General features: G+C 31.2%; 3 protein-coding genes and 1 long non-coding RNA gene across 4 annotated transcripts; all 4 read left to right on the top strand.

Annotated features, from left to right (window-relative positions):
* Positions 1-926: 926 nt before the first annotated feature.
* LOC125816547 (uncharacterized) lies at positions 927-1,983 on the top strand. The gene is made up of 3 exons (XM_049496163.1): positions 927-1,062; positions 1,229-1,279; positions 1,727-1,983. Exons 1-3 carry the CDS (start codon positions 927-929, stop codon positions 1,771-1,773), a joined length of 234 nt encoding a protein of 77 aa, XP_049352120.1. The 3' UTR covers positions 1,774-1,983.
* Positions 1,984-4,976: 2,993 nt separating this feature from the next.
* On the top strand, positions 4,977-8,519 carry LOC125816533 (GTP-binding nuclear protein Ran2). The gene is made up of 8 exons (XM_049496147.1): positions 4,977-5,132; positions 6,123-6,192; positions 6,528-6,584; positions 6,721-6,838; positions 7,271-7,360; positions 7,458-7,637; positions 7,732-7,809; positions 8,162-8,519. Exons 1-8 carry the CDS (start codon positions 5,130-5,132, stop codon positions 8,229-8,231), a joined length of 666 nt encoding a protein of 221 aa, XP_049352104.1. The 5' UTR covers positions 4,977-5,129; the 3' UTR covers positions 8,232-8,519.
* A 1,048-nt stretch (positions 8,520-9,567) lies between these two features.
* On the top strand, positions 9,568-10,749 carry LOC125816546 (uncharacterized). The gene is made up of 3 exons (XR_007442234.1): positions 9,568-9,746; positions 9,864-9,914; positions 10,546-10,749. It is a non-coding gene; the product is annotated as an uncharacterized LOC125816546 (long non-coding RNA).
* Positions 10,750-13,233: 2,484 nt separating this feature from the next.
* On the top strand, positions 13,234-16,809 carry LOC125816534 (GTP-binding nuclear protein Ran2). Its single transcript, XM_049496148.1, has 8 exons — positions 13,234-13,359; positions 14,401-14,470; positions 14,818-14,874; positions 15,016-15,133; positions 15,561-15,650; positions 15,747-15,926; positions 16,018-16,095; positions 16,474-16,809. Exons 1-8 carry the CDS (start codon positions 13,357-13,359, stop codon positions 16,541-16,543), a joined length of 666 nt encoding a protein of 221 aa, XP_049352105.1. The 5' UTR covers positions 13,234-13,356; the 3' UTR covers positions 16,544-16,809.
* The last annotated feature ends 10,081 nt before the right edge of the window (positions 16,810-26,890 follow it).

Below are 26,890 nucleotides of genomic sequence, written 5' to 3'. Positions count from 1 at the left end.
TATAATTTTTATCTTCATTTTAATTTATTTATCTTAATTTTTTAATTGATTTTAAAAAAAAATATTATTTTTTTTAACTTCCCTTTGATGTGTTTAGTACTCAGGGGCGTATTTAGAGGGGGTGTTGCGGGTTCACGTGAACCCATGCTCCCCTCTCTAGATCATATATAATAGTGTTATATTTTTAAAAAATATTTAAATATAGATGTGTGAACCCACGTTTAAAGTATCAAATAATAATACAATAATGATTGAGTGCACCTCTCTAAGTAAGAATAAAAATTTAATTCTTATATCTATCTTGTCCTTTTGAGTAACACCTCCCCAAGTGGTTATCGATTATACTTTTGATGTTTCAACTAATTTTTCTTTTGTTTTTTTTCCTTTAATCTTTCAAAATTTTCAAGTGCCTTACATTGGAAGGTCCTAAAAAACTTTGCACTATATGATTTCTATATAATTAAATCTAATGTGTACATTAAAATTTAAAACTAATAGTATTATATATTTTGGACCTATAATTTTTAAAACTTAATGGTTCATATTAAGAACCTAAAAGTCAAACTTATCAAATTTATATTTAAAATACATTTTTTCGTATTCGTGCACCCATCTTGACGAATTTCTGGATACGCCTCTGTTAGTACTTATACTATACTAAATATGTGGTAGAACTTCTGAATCTTTTTACACTACTAAATAAGTTATTGTACTTGTGAAACGTTTTACTAAGTTTATAAATCAAACAAATCAATTAAACGTTTGGTATTCCAAATTAGTCCTATCCTATTGAAAATTGATGAATATTCCTCCGCCACATGTCCCCTGTACGGCACTAATAATAGTGTTACAACGAGCAACATAAATATATCTACCGACAGTCCTCTCTTTATTTTATACATAGAAGAAGGAAAAAAAAATACTTAATGGAGAAGAAGAAAATGAATGCAGTGGCTATGGTGTTCATCATCCTTTTATCGGCGAACATGAACACGATCGGTGTTGCTGCTCAAGGTGTCAATTGCTATGATAACTGCAACACCGGCTGCGCTGGTCTCCCATGTATGTCTATTATATACTTTTATTCATCGAAACTTAGGTATATTAAATTAATATAACTATGGAATCAGAAATGGATTCAAGAGTAGTAATATTTGACTTCCGTGTCACTTTACTAGAATTTTTGTCATCCAAAAGCTTATACGGCAAGAATTTGTTAATATTTCAGCAAAGGAGTACCTGATTTGTGATAACAAGTGCCACGAAAGGTGCGGAGATGGTAATTCTCTTTTTCTTTTTTCTCTTTTCAAAAGTTATTATGTATATTACTCTAATATACTACTTCCTCCGTCTCATTTTATATGAGGTAGTTTGATTCGACACGGAGTTTAAGAAAGAAAGGAAAACTTTTAAAACTTGTGATTCAAAATGAATGATAGAAATTTGTGTGGCTTGTAAATAATTTCATTAAGGATATAATAGATATTTTATAATTAAATTGTTACCTAATACAGAAATGTGTCATTTTTTTTGGGACTGATAAAAAAAGAAAGTAAGTCACATAAATTGGGACAGAGGGATAGTATACTTGTTCTATATAAAAAATCTATATATTTGTTCACTATTTTATATGCCAGATTATTCAAAAGATTAAAATGTAATTACTCCTTTTTTAATTATGCAGCTTAAATTCGAAATTTAACTTTAGTCTCTTCATTTCTTGCAGAAAGCAAAATTGATGGAAACCTAGTTGAAAGTGTTAAAATGTATTAGCTAGCAAGCTATCGAGGCATTAATGTAGGGAGTTCTATAAATAATAATTGTCTGTTCGATAATAATTTCTTCGTAGTTGGAGAAAATAAACGTTACTTGTACGTGTATGTTTAATTATTACTATAGACTCTTTTTTTTCTACTGTAATAGAAATGCATTGTATGATAATGAAACTATGTACTATATATGAAAGTATAATTGTCAGTTCAATTTGCTAGCTGTAGTTAAGTCAAAAGTCAAAATTTACCAACGCTTTATATGAACTCAAATCGTTCTTTCTCGTGTTATATTTATTACCAACAAATTAGACATAAATAAAAAAACTATAGTTGGTATATTGTTTAGTCATGGAGAAATAGAGTGATGGCGGAACAAGTGAGATTTGTACTTCCCCATCAATCGGTAGATTGATAGCTTGAATCACGCTGAAGAATAAATGAGAATATTATTGATTCTTATGTTTGAATCACACTTAAAAAAAAAATTATGGTTTTAAACTTATTTTAAGTTATTTTTAATATTGTCAAACACTACATTTTTTATATATTTTAAGTTGTTTTTTTATTTTCTAAATATTTTTAAATGTAAAATACTAACTTAAAAATAGATTTAATCAACATTTAAATCAATCCAAACATCCTCTTTAAACTTTCGACAGTTATGGGCCTCCTAAATTATGGGCCATAACTGTCCTCAGTGGGATTAGCTTCTTAAACTGAAATATTGGACCGTGTATTGGGCCTAGTTCAAGCTAATGGGTTGGAGTTATACCGTAATCGTTTGATAGATGTATAAAATAAAACGTCAAATAGAGTGTATTAATAATATTGTATTAATTATATATAGATTATTTCTTATGCATTGTTTGATTTGATGTATTAAAAATAACATGCATTGCATAAAAATATTTATTTACAAAAATACCCTTCACGATTATGGTGAAAAAGATGTAAAAGAGATTTTGAGGGGCAATGAGACCTTTAACCATGCTAGTGTATGCATTAAAACTCACTGCAGTATTAAGACCTAAAAATTCATGATATAAGTAATACACACCTTAGTACACAATATTAGTCATACATAACATGCAAAAATGTACCAAACAAGATATTATGAATGCACAAAGTTAATGCATGCATTATTTTTACTAATACAACACTCTATCAAATGTCCCTTCTTATTCAACTTCAGTAAAAGTCTTTGCATACTCTACTAATAACTAGTTACTCTTTCCTTCCACTTTTAATTGTCATGTTGCGCTTTTCGAAAGTCAATTTGACTAATTTTTAAAGTTAAATTAGATTACATTAATTCGATATTTTAAATAAAAAATTTAGATATTCAAAAACTATACGGAAAATACTATAAATTACAATTTTTTACATATCAATATGATGAAAAAAATACAACATAAAATGTTAGTCAAATTTCTTATAGTTTTACACTAGAAAGGAAAACTATGACAATTAAAAGTAGGCGAAGACAATATCAAATAAAGGCGTAAGAAATAAATAAAAAAAAAGGAAAAAAATGTTTGTTACATAAAAATAAGAAAAATGGTAGACTCCGTTTGAAAGGATAAAAAACCGACAATTTATAAAACCGACATAAAAAACTCAAAATAGGCATTTCTCGCTCAAGTTTAAATGTTGAAATCGAAATTTAAGACTCAACAAAAACATCAACCTAGCTAGAAACTAAAATGGAAACCAAAAGGCCACCTTTTACATCAGGCAATTCAATTAGTTTAAAGTATAACTAATTGAACTTGCAAATAATTAGGTGTGTATATGCAAAGCGAAGCCTGGTATTTAAGTGGAGAAGGGTAGAGGGGTGGGTCCATTATCCACCGAGTTTAGAAGGTTGTGATTGGTCCAAAGGGCAGGTCACATACGAATTTCTCGGTTATCAAAAAAATAAATAATTAGGGGCGTATATGACTAGATTGGTTTGATTTTTTCAAATAACAAATCAAATTATTTGTGTCAAATTTTTAAACCAAATTAAACTATTAAGACTCAAGTTATTTCGGGTTTCTCCGGATTTCATGGACTTATGATTAACTTGTGCCTTAAATATTTCTTCAGTCCTACCAAAAACAACTATCAAAGGTATTTCTTTAAAAAAAAAACGCAAAATATGAGATGAGTAATGACACAAAAATATTCATTAATAAAAATAATAATGAAATCGCAACAAATAAATATAGCAAATTAATAAGTCATAATGAAAATGATCATAATTTAAAAGTACTAAATCATGTTAAAGTAAGTCTAATAAGTATTAATTACATGATTAAACATTGAAGAATAATTAGAATTATGATATATATTTTAAATGTCTAAACCAATGTAAAACTAAAGAACAAATATTCAACATTATTATCTTTTTTTGTGTTGATTTTTTTTTATGCTAGCATTAGTATTGATTTGATTTTGAAATAAGCTTTACAGAGTTATTAATATCTATGAACTAAAACATTTATCAGATTATTCAAAATTTTAAGTCTAAAAAAACTTGACATAATTTATTAAAAGATAAAAATTATGAAAAGGTATAAGAAATTTTAGAAATTATATCAAAATTAATATTTTATGTATAAAATAAATTTTAGAAATTATATATATAATGTCAGCTTGGTTTGGTATCGGGTCGACTTCTTTTTGGTTTAAACCAAACCAATTCATATATAGTCGGAGTTTTTTTTCAATACCAAACCATTAATCGAATTACTTTTTCGATTTAACTTAATTTGCGATTTAATGAGAATTTCAATTCAATTTTGTACGCCCTACAAATAATTATATTTTTCACTCAAAGTTTTGTGTAATTTGTAATACAACAAGGGACATTAAACACAATAATACATTTCTAGTGGACCCAATTACTAAATATATTAGCTTTAAACTTACAAAAGTAAAACAAATATTTTTTTTTATTTTTTTTAAGGATAGTGCTAAATGGTCAGATATTTAAAAACTCTATAAAAAAATTTTGTTTTAAAATAAACTGATCTTTTTTTTTTTTTAAGGTATTAAAGTTAAAAGAGTAAAAATATTCAAAAAATAAAATAACATAATGTGAAATATGTTATTTTACCATTCTGGCTAAATTCTGACTAAATTTTCTAGCCATGTATTTTATTTTATTTTTATAGATATTACTTTATTTAGTTTCCACTCAAACACAAACACACACACACACAAAATTTAGAAATTCAAAAATAGAATATAAAAAAAGACTGGCGTCAAATTTAAGCAAATTCCCCAATTTATAAACCCTACTTCCGTTTCTCTTTTTCCTCACAAACAAAAAACCTCTGCCGCTCTCGGATTTTTCTTCTCATCCTTTCGATAATGGTGAGTAAATCTCGTTTAATTTTCATATAATTACTTGATTTTCTTTCTTTTTTTCGAGAATTGGAATGATAATTAGATAATCATTGAGGTATTTATACGATTGGCTGGAAATTTTTTTTTGTATTAACTTTGATTTGGATGAATATTTGAGGATGTAGATGAGTTTATTCTTCGCGGCTAACATGAGAATTTTTATAGCTGCAAATTGTTTATCAGTACTGGGATGATGAGATCGAGATGTTTACTGGATTTGTTTGGTAGTTGTTCCTTTTCTTTGTTTTAGAAGTTGGGTTAGCTTTGGTAGGTGAGTTTTTTTTTGTGGGGATTGGAATGATAACTGATCTCTATATACATAAGACGTGTCTAATTGACCCTGAATAGTTTGAGATTGAGTTGTGTATAAGCTTTGGATGCGTATCTGAGTGTCGGATTTGTATCCATATGGATACGTGTGCTGGGATTTGGCTTAAAACTTTGAAATGATAAAATAGGGCTGTTAAAATATTCCTTTTACTCAAAAAATATATTCTCTTTTTTGAGAGATAGCCCGTGGAGAACTTCGATGGTATGTTCTAGAGTTATATCATTCATTCTCTAAGATGGGAGTTAAGTAACATAAAATATTGACCAAGAGGAAAAGCTTTAAAAGATGTATGTATGCCATCTTCGATATCTTAAATCTGTTTTATCTTCTATTTTGATGGGAGTATACATATATATATATATAAGGAAAAATTAGGTCCCCAACCCCTGTGTCATGTTGATCGGAGCAAAGTGCAACTTAGGTCTCAGATTGAGGTGCTTATATGCTTTGTTGATTTTTTTTTGGTCCAATTGCTCCTTTTTGTTCTTCTAGGAAGTTGGTTTTTAACTTTGATTGTGATGTGTTTTTGAAGATGTAGATGAGTTATATTTGATATGTGATCAGTGTTGAATTGTTAACGTTTTGGCTTATTTCTTGTGTTGATCTTTGTGAATTTATTATTACAGGCTTTACCAAACCAACAAACTGTAGATTATCCAAGCTTCAAGCTTGTTATTGTGGGGGATGGAGGAACTGGTATGTTTCTATGTTTATCTGGGATTTGTTTCGAAGAGAATATCAGTAACATTATTTTGATATCAAACAGATATTTTGTTTTGATTTCTTCAAACATTTGAAAAACATTACTGACTAGTGAGAAAATTTTGATTTCGGAATAGTTCTTAAATATGAAAGCTATTTCAATATAGTTAAGTGATAATGTATGAGTAAACACTGAATTTATGGGATAAATGCTATTTATAGTAGACAATCTGATCTTTGTAAATTGAAGTGAATGTTTCATTGAGATTAGTGGCTTGCTTCCTTTTGTTAGAGTACCCTAATGGTTTCTGTTGTAATTGGATTTCCAGGGAAGACAACTTTTGTCAAAAGGCATCTCACTGGTGAATTCGAGAAAAAATATGAACGTAAGTTTTTGATTTGTTGTACTGACTGAAGTGTTTAGATAATCTGGGTCATTATCCATTTCAATAGGCTCGCGCTGTTTCTCATTATGTTGGTTTCTCGTGAGTGAATTATTTATTAAGTTTTTTTTTCATACAGCCACTATTGGTGTGGAGGTGCATCCACTAGACTTCTTCACAAATTGTGGGAAAATTCGCTTTTATTGCTGGGATACAGCTGGACAAGAGAAGTTTGGAGGTCTCAGAGATGGTTACTAGTAAGTGATTCTAGGCAGTTAAAACCTTTAGTTTCTGCAAGGTTCTGCTGCTCGATGGATGTTATTTCTGATTAAAACTTTTACTATCAAATCCTTGAGTGTTAAATGGGTAAAGTTTCATGTTTCCCGAAAGATGAAATATTGGTATTAAGGAATGCTGGATTGTTTGTGAAAAATCATTGATAACTTGTGGTGTTCTACATCAAATGCCATTATAGGTATTTCTACAATGTGGTTATCATATCTGAGGTGACAGTAATTGTGCTCACATCTGCGTCTCTTTTGAGCTCAGAATACCATATTTACCCTGCTATTCCTTTTTTTACATCAAACACTTGTTACTTGTATGACTGCCTTGACATTAATTGTCTTGCTTGAAGCTTTTGGTGACTGTATTTTGGCTTCTCATATTTCTCCATGTCAATTGTGCAGCATTCATGGGCAATGTGCAATTATCATGTTCGATGTTACAGCCCGTCTGACCTACAAGAATGTTCCTACCTGGCATAGAGATCTTTGCAGGTGAGGAACTCTTCATAGGCTGCCAGCATTATACTCTTTACTTATAATTGATGATATGCAATTGAAATCTGAAATGCTATTCAATTACTTTTTCCAGGGTTTGTGAAAACATCCCCATTGTTCTCTGTGGAAACAAAGTTGATGTGAAGAACAGGCAGGTTAAGGCAAAGCAAGTTACCTTCCACAGGAAGAAAAATTTGCAATACTATGAGATCTCAGCAAAGAGTAACTACAACTTTGAGAAGCCTTTTCTGTACCTTGCTAGAAAGCTTGCTGGGTAATTAATGTTCATAAATATAAATTTATTTCATGTCTGCTCTTGTCATATATACTTTTGATGTATTGAACCTAATTTCTTGTCCTACTTGTAGGGATGGTAATCTTCACTTTGTGGAATCACCTGCACTTGCTCCCCCAGAAGTACAAATTGACTTAGCTGCACAGGCACTGTAAGAGCTCTGCTTACTTTTGGTGCTTCATTATTTTTTGTTTCTGCTAATATCTAAGTTTTATATGAGTATTCCATAGAATTAAGAACTGTCAGCAAATCTGTGATAATATCAGATATTCACTTCTTTATATGTATATCAAAGTTAGCCAATGCTCATTGCATCTTAATATGTAACGATTTTGATCATGAGCAACCCTTGTATCTTAAAGAATACTTATTAGGTTCCTGTTAGGTTTGGGTCATGCAAGTTGACCCTGTTGCTTGCTTGGTTATGTGATGAGCTAGGCTCCTTGTGCTTAACATTTTGTTTTCTTGTACGATTTTTAATTTTGACTACTCTGTTTATTCAGGCATGAACAGGAGCTTCAACAAGCCCTTAATCAGCCACTTCCAGATGACGATGATGAAGCATTTGAATAGATGGCATAGCTCAGAGCAGATCAGTTTCACCGTTGCACCTTCCCAATTTTTTCTCTATTTGGACTTTTGTCTTTGTTATTTGAGGATCTATTTGTTGCTTCCTTGTATTATTGATTGGTTATTAGATATGTTTGTCTGCGGCCACGAGGCTTTGTTTTGTTAGGTTAGTTATGCCGACCCTGATGTAAGGGGCACATTATCGAGGCTCTGTTTTGAGCTTGTTATAATATTACTTGGTCACATTCCGACAATTTTTTGACTGAAGATACTTAAATGTCAACTGTTTGTTAATAGTGATGGTAACTAATTTGTGAGGCATCATCTGTTCAAGGGTGGAAGTTCATTTAAGAAAGTTTTAACTTTGGAGACAATATATGAATACAATGTATTATCAGAATACAATGTTCATGATATTTTACCATAATAGAGGGAGTAATAGTTTACTTGCTTTTGATTATCTAAACGAAAGTTCGTTGATTAGATTCCGATTCACATCTAGTAATCTCTTTCTCCAACCTACAATTATGTAAAATATAGTAATAATAATATTATTTTAAAAAATTAAGGTCAAACTACAACTTACGAAGTTTGACTATGTAATAAAAAAAGAAACTCGGTGATATGAGAGTCACACAAGAACTTAACTTTTTAATTTATTTTTTCAACATTTAATTTCAATTCTTGCTTCTCCGCTGATTCTAATTTATTTAATTTGTATCCCTTTAAAAAAACAATATTTCAAAGGGCTCTGGAACGACAAAGACTACTAGTTTTCTGTTTTCTCACCTTACAGTATCAAGCATTTTAAACTAGTTCTCTAATTTTTTTTAAAGTTAGACTGAAAAGAAGATCTAATCTAGTCCATATAAAAATAAAATGCTTAATGCATACTCAGCTCCTTAAAATTATCGGAATACTTTATTATACACTTTAACTAAATCATGTTTCGATTGAAAAGAGATAATTTCAATTCAAGTTTTGAAGAAAAAATTGCAATTTTTTTCATTTGTATATTAGATAGTTAAGTTAACTAAATAAAATAAGTCATCTTTTATCTTTAGTGGACACACTCATCTTAATCAATCATAATTCAAGTGTATAAATAGAATATCCCGTTAAATTTAATGAATTGATCACGTATTATTAGGTCAAAATAAAATAAAGTTTGTTATATATTTCAGTCAAAGTTTACTTAAACGGTCAAAATTGGTGGAATGAAAAAAATAACAATATCCTGTATCCCACTTGTCCACTACGGCACTAATAAAAGTGAGTACCAATATATAAATGAGCTTTCCATTGAAGGAAAATATAGTCTTATATCTTCATACTATAACACTAAAAAGCATAGAGAGATTAATAAGAAAACAATGGAAAGCAAGAAAATGAATTCAGTGGCAGCTATGGCTATGGTGTTTATCATCCTTTTATCGGCCAACACCGACACCGTCGGCGTCGCAGCTCAGGGCGTCAATTGCTGGGACAATTGCAATACTGCTTGTGTTGGTCTCCCACGTATGTCATCATTTCGATCTCCCCTTTCCTATTTATTCTTCTTTTTTTTTTTATAATCGTAGCGTTCAGTTCAGCTTTATATAGTATTTTAGCGGTACTAATTTGTTATTTCTTCAGCGAGAGAGTACGCTCGTTGTGATGGGAAATGCAACATTAGGTGCGGACCAGGTAATTAAGTTTCCTTTTTTCTTTACCTTTTCCATTTCTTTGTTTTTTAGTTTGTCTTTTTTCATCTTTCTGTAATGAAACTCCTTTTAACTTTTGTTTCAACAAGAATGGGCCCTGCATTACACAATTCAGATTTAATCGAGTTTTTAATGTGGATTTCGAACACCAAATAGGAAATTAAAAAAACCAAGCAAGTATGCAACTATGGTAGTTTGACTTTCAATTCAGTATTTTTTTCAATTTCTAATTTACACTTTGTTGACTCTATTTTGAAAAAATGTACAATTTTTTTTATTTTCCTCACTCTTTCTCCTATCCTCGAATACATTATTTTTACGCAATGTATCGGAATATGTGTGTCTTGTCTCAACAAAAAATATATATCAGGATGCGATTTATCGAGATATTGAGTAATATATCTGAAATTTTTAAATTTTAAAGGATTTTTATAATTTGAAAAAGAATAGGAATATGATGTATATATTCATTTTTAGAGGAATTGTCAGATTTTTTTATCCATATTGTATTAATTTATTAGTTGACCAGAGTTGCAATGTCTCCACATAATTTTTACGGTGCAACTTAAATTGAAAATTTGACTTTAGACTTGTTTTGTGGTATTGTTACGCAGATGGCAAAATTGACGGAAATCAGGGTTGAATAATGCTAAAAGTGTACTAGCAAGCTACCAAGGGCTATTATTGTCTATTTTGATGATAAATCTTCTTAGTTTGGGAAATAAACTTTGTAGTTACGTGTATGTGCAATGTATCTCATTAATTGTCATGATTAATAGATGCATTGTACTGATCAAATAAATTACATATTGAAATTATAATAGCCAGTTAAATTTATCATATTTCTTTTTATTTTTAGTTTTTAAAATATGTTTTACGGATCTAAGATTTATTTCTTTGAAATAATGTTCAAATATTTTGGTACTATAGACTTTAAGTATTATTTAAATTAAAGTACATATGGTATTTGATCAAAGCTTGTTTTCAATTAATTTATGTTGTTGTTGGAATGAACTAAAAAGATAAAACATAGTCTAAAGCATCTATCCAAGCACTTTTTTATAATGCGAAGAATATTTAATAAGTTATGGATTGTTTTCTTATGAGATTAATTAGTATAATTTTTTTTGAAAAAAATGAGTAAAGAATTATGTTGATGATTGTCTCAAATTGCTTCAATGATGTTGACAGAGAACGAGGTGAAAATAGTGAGGACAAAGAAAGCAATAAAAGTATCTTTTTTATTTTTTGTATGCCAAATAAGAATCCTAAATAAAATCTTAAAATTAATTTAGATTTCAAATTATCATATAATATTTTTTTATTTAAATATTAATAATATATGAAATATATATTTTAAAAATGAATATTTCTAAAAGGAGTTGACCGTGTAATTTTCTTGACAACTATGGGCCCATAACTGTCCATAGTGGGCTTAACTTCTTAAACTGGAATACTGGACGGTGTATTGGGCCTAGATCAAGCTAAAAGGGTTGGAGTGGTGTTTTAGAAGGCGGGGTGTGAGACGAGATGTTTTATATAGTTTGGAGCGAGACGTAAGCTTCGAGACATGAGACATAAGTTTTATTAATCTACGGATGTGGTCTCATGTATATTCTTTTTTATAATTTTATTACTAAGAAGAAAGCAAAAGTTAAACTTTCAATTACTACAAATAAATTTAAATTAATAACCTATAATATATAGAAAAAAAATATTATAATTTTTATTTTAGAAATGTATTAATAACCAATAATGAAGAAAAAAGTACTATTACAATTACTATTTGAGAAATATCATTACACAAATAAAAAAATATGATTTCAATAAAAAAAGAAGTTCAAAAATAATAATAATTTTTTTTAAAAAGGCCCAAGGGATACGATTTTTACGCCCAAGGTTTATGTTTTTACGCTAGGAGCTTACACCCCAAATTCTAGGACTCACGCCCTATGAATGTACGTTTTTAATTTGCACCCCAGAGCGTTTTAGTATGCCCCACCTCAAAACTTCCTCAGGACTAGCCCAAAAAAACGTTATACAATTTTTGCCACTTAAAAATAAGAAATATGTCTGACTTCGTTTGAAAAGACAAAAAGCTGACAATTTATAAAATCAAGATCGACGAAAATATCCCCTAATAAAAACTCAAAATAAACATTTCTCGCTCAATTCTATATGTTGGAATCGAAATTTAAGATACAACAAAAACATCAACCTAGCTAGAAACTAAAATGGAAGCCAAAAGGCCACTTTTTACATCAGGCATTCAATTAGTTAGTTTAATAAGTAAAACTAATTGAATTTACAAATAATAATCTTTCCCACTTTGTTGTGTTACTAGTACTTTGTTTAGTTCGCTTTTCTAATTTATGCATAATTAATGCTTGTATTAGTTATTGTATATTGAAGAGTAAATTACTAATATCATGAATTTCTATGCATTAATATTGCAATGAATTCTAATGCATGCATTAACAATGTTAAAGATATAATTGTCCCTCAAATTTTTTTTCACATCCATTCCAATATATATATTTTTTTAAAAACATTTCTTTAAAAAATTATGCAGTGCTTAATATTTTTAGTACACAAAACCAAACATTGCATAAGAAAAATCTCAGCATAACTAATGCAAGTATAACAATACAAGTATTACTAATACATTATATTTTGCATTATTCTTAGATACTCTACCACAGGGACGGATCTTCGTGGGCAGTAGGGGGTCCATCCAAATCCCCTCGTCGAAAAAAATACATTGTATTTATAAGGTCAAATTCGATATGTATGGTTATATACAAAGAAATGAACTCCCTTAGTACAATTGAGAAGCTTAATTTAGTGGTCTAGGGGTTCAAAGTTATGTCTACGATTGTGATAGCACAATAAATTTTAGAAAGGACTCGAAATAGTAATAAATGTTAAACGGGACATGAATTAAGTGGATTAAAATGAGTGTTGCCATTCACCGCCCCGCGTTTTTAGTTATCACATAATTTTTGCGCTTTTACTTCATATATATGTTTCAAACTCTCGAATGAAAATCCTAAATCCACTATTACTCTGCCAAACGGTCAAAGTTTTGTGTAATTTGTAATACAACAAGGGTGACTAAACACAATAATACATTCCTAGTGGACCCAATTACAAAATATATTAGCTTAAAACTTACAAAAGTTAAAAACAAACATAAAGAATTTATTTATTTATTTTTAAAAAAAACATTAGTTTATTATGTTTCTAACACACACATACACAAAAATTTGAAATTCAAAAATAGAATATAAAAAAAAGACTGGCGTTAAGTTTAAGCGAATTCCCCAATTTATAAACCCTACTTCCGTTTCGCTTTTCATTCCTCACACACACAAAAAAGCTCTGCCGCTCTCTCTTGAAGGAATTTTCTTCTCATACTTTCGACAATGGTGAGTAAATCTCGTTTATTTTTCATATAATTAGTTGATTTTTTTTTCGAGAATTGGAATGATAATTAGATGATTATTGAGATGTTTATACGATTCGCTGGATTTATTTTTTTGTATTAACTTTGATTTGGATGAGTATTTGAGGATTTAGATGAGTTTATTCTTCTCGGCTGGTAGATTATCATAATTGGAATGGGAAGTGTTATGTACAGGAGAACTTTTATAGCTGCAAATTGTGTATCAGTATTGGGATGATGAGATTGAGGTGTTTATAGGCTTTGTTTGGTCAAGTTGTTCCTTTTCTTTGTTTTAGAAGTTGGTTTTAGCTTTGGTTGGATGAGTTTTTGAAGATGTAGCGAGGTTTTTTTGTTGTATTTGGAATGATAACTGATCTAAGGTGTCTAATCGACCCTGAATAGTTTGAGATAGAGGTGTGTATAAGCTTTGGATGCGTATCTGGGTGATGGATTTGTATCCATATGGATTGAGGTATGGATACGTGTGGTGGGATTTGGCTTAAAACATTTGAAATTATAAAATAGGGCTGTTAAAATATTCTTTCTTTTGAGAGATAGCCTGTGGAGAACTTAGATGGTATATTCTAGAGTTAAATCATTCATTCTCTAAGATGGGAGTTCACAAACATAAATTGATTGTTGAAAATCTACATACAAATATTTAATTTAGAAATTATTCATTCTTTCTATAAGAAATAATTTTTTTATAAATAGCAAATATTGTGACCAAGACGTAAAGCTTTAAAGATGTATGTACGCCATCTTCTATGTCTTTAATCTGTTTTATCTTCTTTTTTGAGACATCAAAATCCCCCACAGGTTTCAGATTGAGGTGCTTATACACTTTGTTGATTTTTTTGTTGTCCAATTGCTCCTTTTTGTTCTTCTAGGAAGTTGATTTTTAACTTTGATTGTGATGTGTTTATGAAGATGTAGATGAGTTATATTTGATATGTGATCAGTGTTGAATTGTAACTGTTTTGGCTGATTTCTTGTGTTGATGTTTGTGAATTTATTATTACAGGCTTTACCAAACCAACAAACCGTAGATTATCCAAGCTTCAAGCTTGTTATTGTGGGGGATGGAGGAACTGGTATGTTTCTATGTTTATCTGAGATTTGTTTCTAGTATCGTTTGTTTCGAAGAGAATATCAGTAACAATAATTTGATGTCAAACAGATATTTTGTTTTGATTTCTTCAAACATTTGAAAAACATTACTGACTTGTGAAATTTTGATTCAGAATAGTTTTTAAATATGGAAGTTATTTCAATATAGTTAATTGATAATGTATGAGTATACACTGAATTTATGGGATAAATGCTATTTATCGTAGATAATCTGATCTTTGTAATTTGAAGTGAATGTTTCATTGAGATTAGTGGCTTGCTTCCTTTTGTTAGAGTACCCTAATGGTTCCTGTTGTAATTGGATTTCCAGGGAAGACGACTTTTGTCAAAAGGCATCTCACTGGTGAATTTGAGAAAAAATACGAACGTAAGTTTTTTATTTCCTGTACTGACAGATAGAGTCTTCTGATAATCTGGGTCGTTATCCTTTTCAATAGGCTCTCGCTCTGTTTCTTATTATGTTGGTTTCTCATGAGTAAATTATTTATTAAGTTTTGTTTTCATACAGCCACTATTGGTGTGGAGGTTCATCCACTAGACTTCTTCACAAATTGTGGGAAAATTCGCTTTTATTGCTGGGATACAGCCGGACAAGAGAAGTTTGGAGGTCTCAGAGATGGTTACTAGTAAGTGATTCTAGGCAGTTAAAACCTTTAGTTTATGCAAGGCTCTGCTGCTCGATGGATGTTATTTCTGATTAAAACTTTTACTGTCAAGTTAAATGGTTGTAGTTTCATGTTTCCCAAAAGATGAAATATTGGAATTAAGGAATGCTGGTTTGTTTGTGAAGAATAATTGATAACTTGTGGTGTTCTACATCAAATGCCACTATAGGTATTTCTACAATGTGGTTAATCATATCTGAGGTGACAGTAATTGTGCTCACACTTGCGTCTCTTTTAAGCAAAGAATAGAATACCATATTTAACCTGCTATTCCTTTTTTACATCAAACATTTGTTACTTGTATGACTGCCTTGACATTAATTGTCTTGCTTGAAGCTTTTGGTGACTGTATTTTTGATTCTCATATTTCTCTATGTCAATTGTGCAGCATTCATGGGCAATGTGCAATTATCATGTTTGATGTTACAGCCCGTCTGACCTACAAGAATGTTCCTACTTGGCATAGAGATCTTTGCCGGTGAGGAACTCTTCATAGACTGCCAGCATTATACTCTTACTTATAATTGATGATATGCAATTGAAATCTGAAATGCTATTCAATTGCTTCTTCCAGGGTTTGTGAAAACATCCCCATTGTTCTCTGTGGAAACAAAGTTGATGTGAAGAACAGGCAGGTTAAGGCAAAGCAAGTTACCTTCCACAGGAAGAAAAATTTGCAATACTATGAGATCTCAGCAAAGAGTAACTACAACTTTGAGAAGCCTTTTCTGTACCTTGCTAGAAAGCTTGCTGGGTAATTAATGTTCATAAATATAAATCTATATCTTGTCTGTTCTATTCATTTGTACTGTTGATGTGAACCTAATTTCTTGTTCTACTTGTAGGGATGGTAATCTTCACTTTGTGGAATCACCTGCACTTGCTCCCCCAGAAGTACAAATTGACTTAGCTGCACAGGCATTGTAAGATCTCTGTTTACTTTTGTTGCTTCATTATTTTTTACTTCTGCTAATATCTAAGTTTTATGTGGGTATTCCATAAAATTGATAACTGTTAGCAAGTCTCTGAAAATATCAGATATTCACTGTTTTATATGTATAACAAAGTTGGACAATGTTCATTGCATCTTAATATGTATATAAGAATTAGAACTGATGATTTTGATAATGAGCAACCCGCGTATCTTAAAGAATACCAACAAGTATTAGGTTCCTGTTAGGTTTAGATCATGCAAATCGACCCTATTACTTGCTTGGCTCTGTGATGTGCTAGGCTCCTTGTGCTTAACATTTTGTTTTCTCGTTGTACGATTTTTAATTTTAACCACACTGTTTATTCAGGCATGAACAGGAGCTTCAACAAGCCCTTAATCAGCCACTTCCAGATGACGATGATGAAGCATTTGAATAGATGGCATAGCTCAGAGCAGATCAGTTTCACTGTTGCACCTTTCCATATTCCTAGTCCTTAAATTTTCTCTATTTGGACTTTTGTCTTTGTTGTTTGAGGATGTATTTGCTGCTTCCTTGTATTATTGATTGGTTATTAGACATGTTCGTCTGGGGCCATGAGGTTTTGTTTTGGTAGGTTAGATATTCCGATCCTGATGTAAGGGCGCACATTGTCAAGGCTCTGTTTTGAGCTTGTTATAATATTACTTGGTCTCATATTCGACAATTTTTTCTCTGAGGATATTTAGATGTTAACTGTTGGTGAATATTGATGGTAACTAGAAGAGAATCCCATGTCAGCATGGCCGAAGGGAATATATATATATATATACACTTAGTATATACACGCTTAGTTGGAGCAAACATTTTGAGCAGGCAAAGTAGTGGCCACCGCAGTTTTACCGTTATGTACACAAAAATTATAAAATAACTAGTAGTTTATGTAGGTTGTTAATATGCGCTCAAAAAAGAGAAACTTTGTTGAGGTCAGGGGCCGCTCGATACCTTTAAAAACTGAGGCATCCGTCTTAGGTCCAAAAATTTGAGGGCCTCATTTTTTAGTAATAATAGAATTATTATATTTATTTTTTAACAAAAAAATAAATAATATTTTGTGTTTCTTTTAGTTTGTTTTGAAACATTAAAGAATGTTTTTTTCTTTTTTGTCAATTTTTAAATTTAACTTCTACATGACATGTTTAAGATCACAAGATTACAAAATATTTTGGTATATATATAGTATAAGACCATAGAAAAAATAAAGCATTTTCATTAAAAAAAGAAATAAATTTGAATTTCAAAAAAAAAAAACCAGTCCTCCGATTTATATTTGGCTTTAGGCCACTAATTAGATTGAGCCGCCATTGGTTGAGGTAGCTCATTCTTTGATGATGGTATAGGCAATCAAAATTCAGCTATACATGTCAAATCACGTGATTTTTCTTCGTTGTACTCAACTTTTTTTTACTTATACCTATATGGCGAAGTCTCAACTTTTTTTTACTTATACCTATATGGCGAAGTATATTGTAAATGAATAAATAAGTTAGAGATTATGTTATATTAAATTGTGGAGTGCTTATTACTTTTGCTTCGTTGGAGCGGATGATCCCAATTTTCGTTTCTTAGTTCCTTCCATAGGAAGAGCAAATCTTGGAGGTTCTTTTTGAGCATATGATGAGATAACCAGTGCACCAGTTTTTTGATGGGGAATTCTAAATAGCAGCTTTCGTAGTTGGACATTGAAAAACTTATGTGCAAACTGACAATTGATGTGAAAAACAGACAACGATTCATTCTGAAAATAATGACGAAAAAGTGCACATTGTAGTTAAATTATTATTCAATCTATTAATTTTAAAAGTATCTGTGCCAATCAAACATACAAGGGGAATGAAAATGGACTAAGAAAATGTTAGATACAAGCAAAAAAGAACGAAGCGATTAGATAGATATCAACAAGTAGTTGAAAGAGAAGTAAAAGTATGTGAATTTAATCTTGTAGACAATTTTGCTGATTCAGCAAAATGGCTAAACAGGAAAAGACAAAGAATATATATAAGGTAAAACTCAAAAGTAGACAATATAATCTCATATACAAGCGAATTCACTTGGATACAATGTATTTAGAATAAATTATAAATGATCTTTATTTCATGTATTCTAAGATACATGTATATGGATGTATCCAGAGGCGAATCTAGGATTTTTCGAACATGGGTGCACCAAGTAGAATGTATTGAAGTGAGAATTGATCCTTCATCCTCAAGGTCAAAAGCTCAACATTTAACCATGTGGACCATTTAGACTTCTTGTAGTACGGGTGCAAGAATATAATATTATACAAAATCTTAAAAAATATACATATAAAATATCTAGTTTTACGAAAAGACCACGGGTGCGGATGCCCTATTTTTTTGGCTCTGGATTCGCCACTGGATGTATCTGAATGTACCAAAATCTATTAAGATACGTAATACTATTGCAAAAGTAGAGTGTATACGAGTAATTAGCTCATAAACTAGTGAGATTTACGTAATTTTTTCTAAATATTAATTGTATTTATTTTTTTGTTGACCTAAATATACAATGTCTCCACTTATTTTGGAGATTTTACTTTAGACTTGTTTGTGTGGTATTGTTACGCAGATGACAAAATTGACAGAAAACTGGAAAGTGCTAAAAAAAGTGCTAGCCAGCTACCAAGGACAACTATTATCTATTTTCATATAATAAATCTTCATAATTTGGTAAATAAACTTTATAGTTAAGTGCATGTGTAATTTATTTCATTATAATTGTCATAAATCATAATAATTAATGGATGCATTGTACATCATGATGGTGAAAGAAACCACATATTGAAACTATAATAGCAAGTTGAATTTATCATATTTGCCTATCTTTATATGAACTCTAATCATTCTTTGTCACAATTAATTCACCGACATATAAAATAACTATTGCATATATATATTGGTCCAAAGGACGGGTCACAGACGGATTTCTCGGTTATCAAAAAAAAAAAAAAAAAAAACAAAACTATTGCATATATACTTAGTGTAATTTCAAAAATAAGGAGAACAAGCTAATTGTGCTCTATATTTTATTTCGATCCTCGTAAGTTGTAACTAAAAATGATTAGGTTGGTCACGAGTTTGTCTCAAAATGCTGAAATGTCAGGTTTATCAGCCAATTTAATACTAATAATACTCCTAGTACTTAGGTTGAAGTAATTATCTTTGTCTACTGTAAGAATATTGCAAGAGGCAAGTTGCATGTGGTAAAACATGATTAACTATAAACGAGTAAAGTACATTACATATATCGATAGTTCAACACTTCAACTTAATCAAATCATAATCTCAAATTCATCATTATGATAAAATCACAACTTACATTAAATTTTTATTCGCATCACATAAAATTTATATCATCGCCACAAACATAGAATGGTATCCACTTTGTGTATGGTATTTAAGAATAATCCACTTTGAATTATTCGCTTTCCTATGTTATAAAATATACTATAGTAATCATTTTACTAAGGAATCCTTGGTAATTTCCTTTAGATGGCCAAACATGTACAACATAGTTTCAACAGGGAAAAAACAAATTACATATAAAAATAAATTTTAAAAAAGACATTATTTTATTAATTTTTTGCCGGTTTTAAACATAAATGTCTTATCAATTTTCATGAATGATGATGAAAGGCAAAGCATGCCTCTTCTTTTAAGTTTTAAGTTTAGATAAAAGGCATTTTTCTTGTTACCTCTTATATTTTGTTCTGTTCACTGTCACGCCCACCACCTTCTTACTATATTTTTCACCTTTTTTTCCCCTTCAATTTTCTTCTTTCTCCTCAATTATTGTTTGCAAAGTCAAAAGCCTAATTGCAACCTTCAATTCACCTCTTTAACCACATTACAATGCGTAGTTCGAATTTTCACTAAGAAAGTTCAAAATATATGAATAAGTAAATATATAAAATAATCGAAAAGAGTTCAATATCTTCTATTTATACATAAAAATATAACAATAGTGCAGATTGATAACGTGTTATGATTTTATATAATTTACTACTTTTTTTTTTTTTGCATTTTGTACATTTTACTCCATCTGTCCACTTTTAATTATCATGTTGCGCTTTTGAAAGTCAATTTGACTAATTTTTAAAGTTAAATTAAATTACATTAATTTGATATTTTTTTAAATAAAAATAGATATTCAAAAACTATACAAAAAATACTATAAATTCCAATTTTTTCCATATCATGAAAAAAATACATCGTAAAATATTAGTCAAAGTTATTATCGTTTGATCATAAATAAGGAAACTATGACAATTAAAAGTAGATAAGTAGTAGTAAGAAAATTTCAATGAACGGTGTCACGTAACCACCCTTAGCCTAAGCCCTAAGGTAGATTTGTCAATATAGTTCATGCTCTTGATATGAGCTTTGAAGAAAAATTAATTACTCTATTAATTGATTAAAACCCTATATATATATATTATTTGATAAAAAATTGCGTATATAAGTAATTCACTATGTTTATACGTATGCATATGAAATACGGTGATTATAAATTTTGCGTATATAAATAATTCACTATGTATACACATATGCATATGAAACATGACGAAATAAAAAAAAAAAATAGTGTATGAATACATAATCGGTGCAGATGATTCCATGACTTTTCAATTCTACCCCAATATGTGTGAGTGATCTATAAATTACACTTGCACAAGGTACCAACCGTGTTTTAAAAGGTGGGGCGGCGTATAAGGTGTGACGTTTTATGTAGCACAGGTGAGACATAAGTCTTGAGGCACGGTATAATGCGTAAATTTCATGAATATGTAGAGTGACATCTCATGTATGTTCAATTTATAATTTTACTACTAAGAAAATAATCAAAAGTTAAAATTTCAATGATTTTACAAATAAATTTTAACAAATAACCAATAATATAGAAAAAAAATCTTAGTATCTAATTGACTTATTTTAATTTTCAGATTTCATGTCTTTTATTCTCCTTCCCATTTTCCCGATTAAAAAAAAAACTAAAATTAATTTATACCAAACAGTAGGCGAATAGGAATAGTGGGTCAGGTTTAGGTGTCTGTAGTTCTATAGATTGAAAAACATGACACTTAATATTTCCTAAATTTCTTCTTGGATTTTGTCAAAAAGTCAAATTGAATTATATATATTGTTATGTTAAATCAAAAGTGTATTCATTATAATATAAAAAAAGAGCCTCCACCGTTTTATTTTGAACTTGAATATATATGCATGTCAGAAAAAATAAAATAAATAAATAAAGTTAAATTCCAATTACAATCAAAATGTTTTGCTTCCTATTTTATATCACTATAACAAATATAACTTTTAGCGATAATAAACACACATTAATAAAGAATGTTAAAGTCTTTATCGACATTAGTTAAATGTCATTAGAAACAATGTCGCTAAAGGCTTTAGGAACATATACAAAGAGTACTAATTGCCGCTAAAAATATATATTTAGCGATAATTGAGTTATTCCCATTAATTAATTGCTATTAAAATCTTTTTTTTTTAATGTAATGTATGCTTCTCTATGAAAACCAACCCCTTATTTCAATGTCTCCTAATAAAGAAGAACCAAAAGTCAATGGCAATAACACTTTTTACCAAGTTAATTTAAAGGGAAAAAAGAGAAATATATCCCCGTATTATCGTAAATGATATGTAAATAGCCTCCGTCATACTTTTGGGACATTGGTGCCCTTGTTGTCCAAAAACTAGAGCATATATGCCCTTCACACTAACGGAAGACTAAATAGGGACACGTGGCGCAATCTTATCCGTCGATAAATGTCGGATCGATGAATAAAATTATGACACGTGTATGTCCGTTAGTATAAAGAGTATATATGCTATAGTTTTTGAATGGCAGGGGCACCAATGTTCCAAAAGTATGACGGAGAATATCTGCATACCATTTACAATAGTTTGAGGGTATATTTATCTTTTTTCCCTTTAAATTAAATTAACTTGGTAAAAAGTGTTATTGCCATTGACTTTTGGTTCTTCTTTTCTTTTTCTTTTTGCCTTTTTAGCTTTGTCTATTCATTGCTGAGTAGACTTTTTAAAAGAGCTTACCTTTATTAATGAAGAGCCTTCAATTTTACTATAGCCACGCATAAGGCTGGGCACCGGAACGGGTTGTATCGGTACCATTCTGGTCCGTTCCGGTACCATTCCGGTTAGTTTCGGTCCGGTAGTATTCGAGACGAGATGGGATACGTTGAACCGGTACACGGAACGGTACCATGATTTGGTACCGGTATACCGGTACCGGTTCATCCCGGTTCATTCCGGTTCCGTTCCGGTCCCGGTAAATCATTTTTAATTAAAATAAAAAAAAATATTTTTTTCATTATTTACTTTTATTAGCATTTCTTTTTGTTTATTTAATTTTTTTAAAATTACAAACTTAAGTTATTTAACTTACAAGTTATAAGTATAACTTAATATAACTTATAAACTTCAAAAGATTCAAATCTTTAAAACTTATAACATAACTACATAAGCTCAAAAATTAAAAAAAAAAACTTTATTAAACTTAACTTACAAACTTATATACGTAAAAATTAAAAAAAATATCTTTAAAATAAACTTAAGTAAAATTATTATAAATTTTAAAACTTAATTACTATAAACGAATATAACTTAGAAAAATAAAAAAAACATTCGTATTTTCGTAATTCAAAATAACTCAAAAAAAATAATTATTTTTTGAAATAGCTATATGTGCCGTCCCGTTTATCCTATCCCGTTCCGTTCCAGTCCATTCCGGTCCGTCCCGGTTCTATCCCGGTATATAGTGGGACGGGACGGAACTGAGCCTCCATCCCGGTAGTTCCGGTCCGGTTCATCCCGGTACTGGTCAACAACCCGATCAAACCGTCCCGTTCCGGTCCGGTACCGGTTCGTTCCGGTCCGGTGGTCCCATGCATTAGCCAGGTAGAAGTAGATGAGAAAATACCAACAATTATTTAACACAACGAAAAATAAATTACTCCGTGGGGTGTCTGGTTTGAAGAAAAGTTATGAAATTAATTATATTGAAATTAGTTATATGCAGATTAACTATTTGAATATAATCTTTTATTAATTGTTTGTTTTATTGTATTAATAAAAGTAAAAAATACACAAATCTCATAATGTTAAAAGCTAAGAACATCTTATTCTTACTTTTTTTTTCTTTTCAAATTGCAATCTCTTGAAATTTAAGGATTATGGATACATCACATAACGTCCTGATAGATCGCGTCTCGATACATTAGCTTTATTGATACAAAACACACTTGTCCCAATACATTGTATCCCGATACATATTGTAAGAGTGATGTATCCAAAAATAGAAGAGAGAGAAGGAAAATAGGAACTTTAGTAATTTCAAATGATAGAAAATTTTAGAGGATATGATAAATAGGTTGTGAATTACTGAATTTAGGTGATTAAAATAATATGCATTGCATAAAATTTTAAAAATAAATTATTTGTTTACGAAAATAGTTTCCACTTTATTTAGCTTTGTTATACTAGTGATGTATAAAAAGGTTTTGAGGGGTGTATTTTTATTATTTTATCCTAAAATTATTCCTCCACCCAAAGACATGAATAACTTATCGCTATCTAATTATAAATTCTGATAGAAGTTGTCTAACAAATCAAAACATTAAAGGTACTAAAAATTTATCCCACAACTAATTTTGCTTATCCATCATACCACACATATTGTCACAACCCAATTCCTCGAATCATGATGACGCCTACTATAACCTACCAGTAGGTAAGTCAACCCGTAACCCGGAACAACAAGTAATGGGTCTTAGGGCAGAAACTAAACAAGAGTAGGCAAAATTTAAGATAACAACGTAAACAAACGGAAGCAAACAAAAACATATATACAAATAAAGATCCCTCCCAGAACTTGAAAGTCGCTAGTACAGAGCTACTAACAAAATGAGTACAAGTCCCAAAAGTGGACCACATATACTGGACTGTCTCGAAAGGTAAAAGACAAGTCTATATACACAGATGGAGACTGAAATATACAAACGTTGTGTGCTCACCCCCGTCTCCGAATCAGACTACTCCAAACTGGATCAACTCTGGCCACTGGTGCTCGGACCTGCATCACGAAACAGATGCAGAGCGTAGCATGAGTACCAAAATAACAGGTACCTAGTAGGCTGACTGAACTTGAAAAGTAAAGGCAATATGAAAAGAAGGAATAACACAAACCGAAGTCAAGAACGAAAATCTAACTAACAACGGAATGCACACGAGTGTAGAAAGAACTAACTAAAGTAATCTATAAGCTAACTACACCTAACTGGACCCCCATAAGTCCAGAAAATACACTCATGCGCAAGTTAAATAAAAATCCGAACGGACCCTCATAAGCCCGAAGAGTACAAGAAATAACTATAACTAAAGAGAATTGTATATAAGAACCCAAGAACGAAGAACATCAAACCAGAACCTCAACCCTAATTAGTAGAATCTGACAGTACGGAGGCTGGACCTCGAACTGGATGCTAACCAGAAGTACCCGAGTAACCAATCACAAATATCAAGTAACTGAGGCCGGAACTCTAACCGGATGCTCTATATACGTATCTGGGCAATAGAGGACGGCCCTTAAACCAGATGCTCTATATAAGTATATAGGCGATAGAGATCGGACCTTAAACCGGATGATCTATATAAGTATCTGGGAAATAGAGGCCGTACCTTAAACCAGAAGCTCTATACAGGTGTCAATGTAACTGCTGAAAAAGTCTTAATCGATCCACGCTCATAAATGTCCGTGGAACACAGTCCACACTTAGCCAATCAATGTAAGTCCTTGGAACCGAATCGAAAATCAAATTCAAATCGCGAAGCAGAACTAGTATCACCGACTTAACTCGTGAAGCCGTAACATCGGGGAAATAAGGATAACTATCGTCCGAGCAAGCATATCGCCTAGCTAAGGCCCAAACTATCACACTCAAGTCTACTACACCAGTCTACAGGAATCTAAGCCCGCCGAGCGACGTCGGGGCAAAACTAAGACCTATCGAATCCGAATAATGTATTTCTAAGGCAAACCCTAGTCAAACCTAAACTAAGGCCCAACATGCTTTAGATAAACAATTATCAAGCATACAAACACTCCACATAGCAAAGAGGGCCTATTAATAACACAAAACATGCTCACAGTTACCCAATAATTTTCGAAAGAGGACGAAACATGATTTCTAAACACCTATGCATAATACAATCACTAGCAACCCAAATCCCAACTAATCAACATGCATTCACACTCTCAAGCTTAATCTAAGAGAAAGAAACCGTAGCCTACCTGTAGGCTGATCACACGCGCTCCAAAATCACTTCTCCGGAGCTTTCCCTATCTGATAGGCGTCGAAACGCTGCCCCGCTATAAAAAATAGAGTCCAACGTTATTACGGTCGTTTAGACACCAAAATCACAACAAATGGAGACATGTCAATTTTGAAGTCAAAACGGGAATCGTGTCGACTCCGTCAAGACACCCTAAACAACACCCCAAACTTGTTCCAAAATGAAACACAATTCGGGGCTCAAAACACAGCAAAAACCAACAAACAAGAAAATCACACTTTAATCAACTAAAAAAGAAAACAGCAGCAGTCTAAACATGAAATTTACAAGAATCTAATGGTGCCCAGCACTCCTTGAGCACTCTACGACAAAGCCACGACAATTCTCAACATGAGGGACTTCGAATCACCCAAAACCGAGCTAAAATGAGTGAGATATGACCAAAACAAGAATGTTAAAAACAAAAGCTCGAAAAAGGGTACTGCAGTCAGGTTATCACAAAATTTACCTCGAACTACGAGCACCTGACAATTCCGAACACTCTACAGCGAAGTCACTAAAAATACGAATCTCCCAAACTTTGAATCGCCTAATTCAGATGAAAGATGAGAGAGTTATGAGGGTTTGTAGTTTGGAAAAAATGTTTCTGATTTTCTGCATTTATAGCAGATTTTCTGCAATAATTTCCAAAACTAAAAAAAACTCCGACGGGGTGCTCCGATCTCGTTCGGAACCCTGTGCACACAAACGAAATATGCACCCATACCAAATTTGATATTCCAAACTCAATGGTACAATCAAAATTTCCATACGAAGTCATCTTGACAAAAAGTGAGTCCCACATCCAAATGTCATTTTAAGTCAAAAACCACAAAAGAGCTCAGAAAAATATTGAAAACCTCGAGACACAAAAGAAGGGTCCATCTAGACCAAACTTGACATTCCGGAGCTAACCGCATTGACGAAATTCTCATCCGAGCACGTTTACTCAGAATGTTGACCAAAGTCAAACTTAGACTTAAACTTAAAGTTAAAACGCCTAATCGCACCGACTCACACTGAAAATCTCGGGAGTCATGTTGACCATGCTATTAGCCTAAAATGACCCTTTCGGAGCTGATGGAATTGTCAAAAATGAATTTCAATGTTATCTTCTTGATCTTTTGATCGAAAATGATCGTTCAAGGTTCATAAACTCCTAAACGCAAAAACTCGGAGCAAGACCAAACGAACGACCAGGTGACCGAACTGTCAGTCCCAACAAGTCATAAATGACTTGGGATCGCTACAGGAACGCTCTAAACGACACACAGAAAGCAAGACACAGAAATGACCAGGAGGGTCATTACACATATCCTATATATTACGGAAGTATTTGGACTACATTTTGATCT

Source organism: Solanum verrucosum, unplaced genomic scaffold (assembly GCF_900185275.1).
Source record: "Solanum verrucosum unplaced genomic scaffold, falcon-dt-bn FXZP01000261.1, whole genome shotgun sequence".
In the NCBI taxonomy this organism is placed as follows: Eukaryota; Viridiplantae; Streptophyta; class Magnoliopsida; order Solanales; family Solanaceae; genus Solanum; species Solanum verrucosum.
Note: the sequence above shows the minus strand (reverse complement) of the source record. Positions and strands in the feature narration are given on the sequence as shown.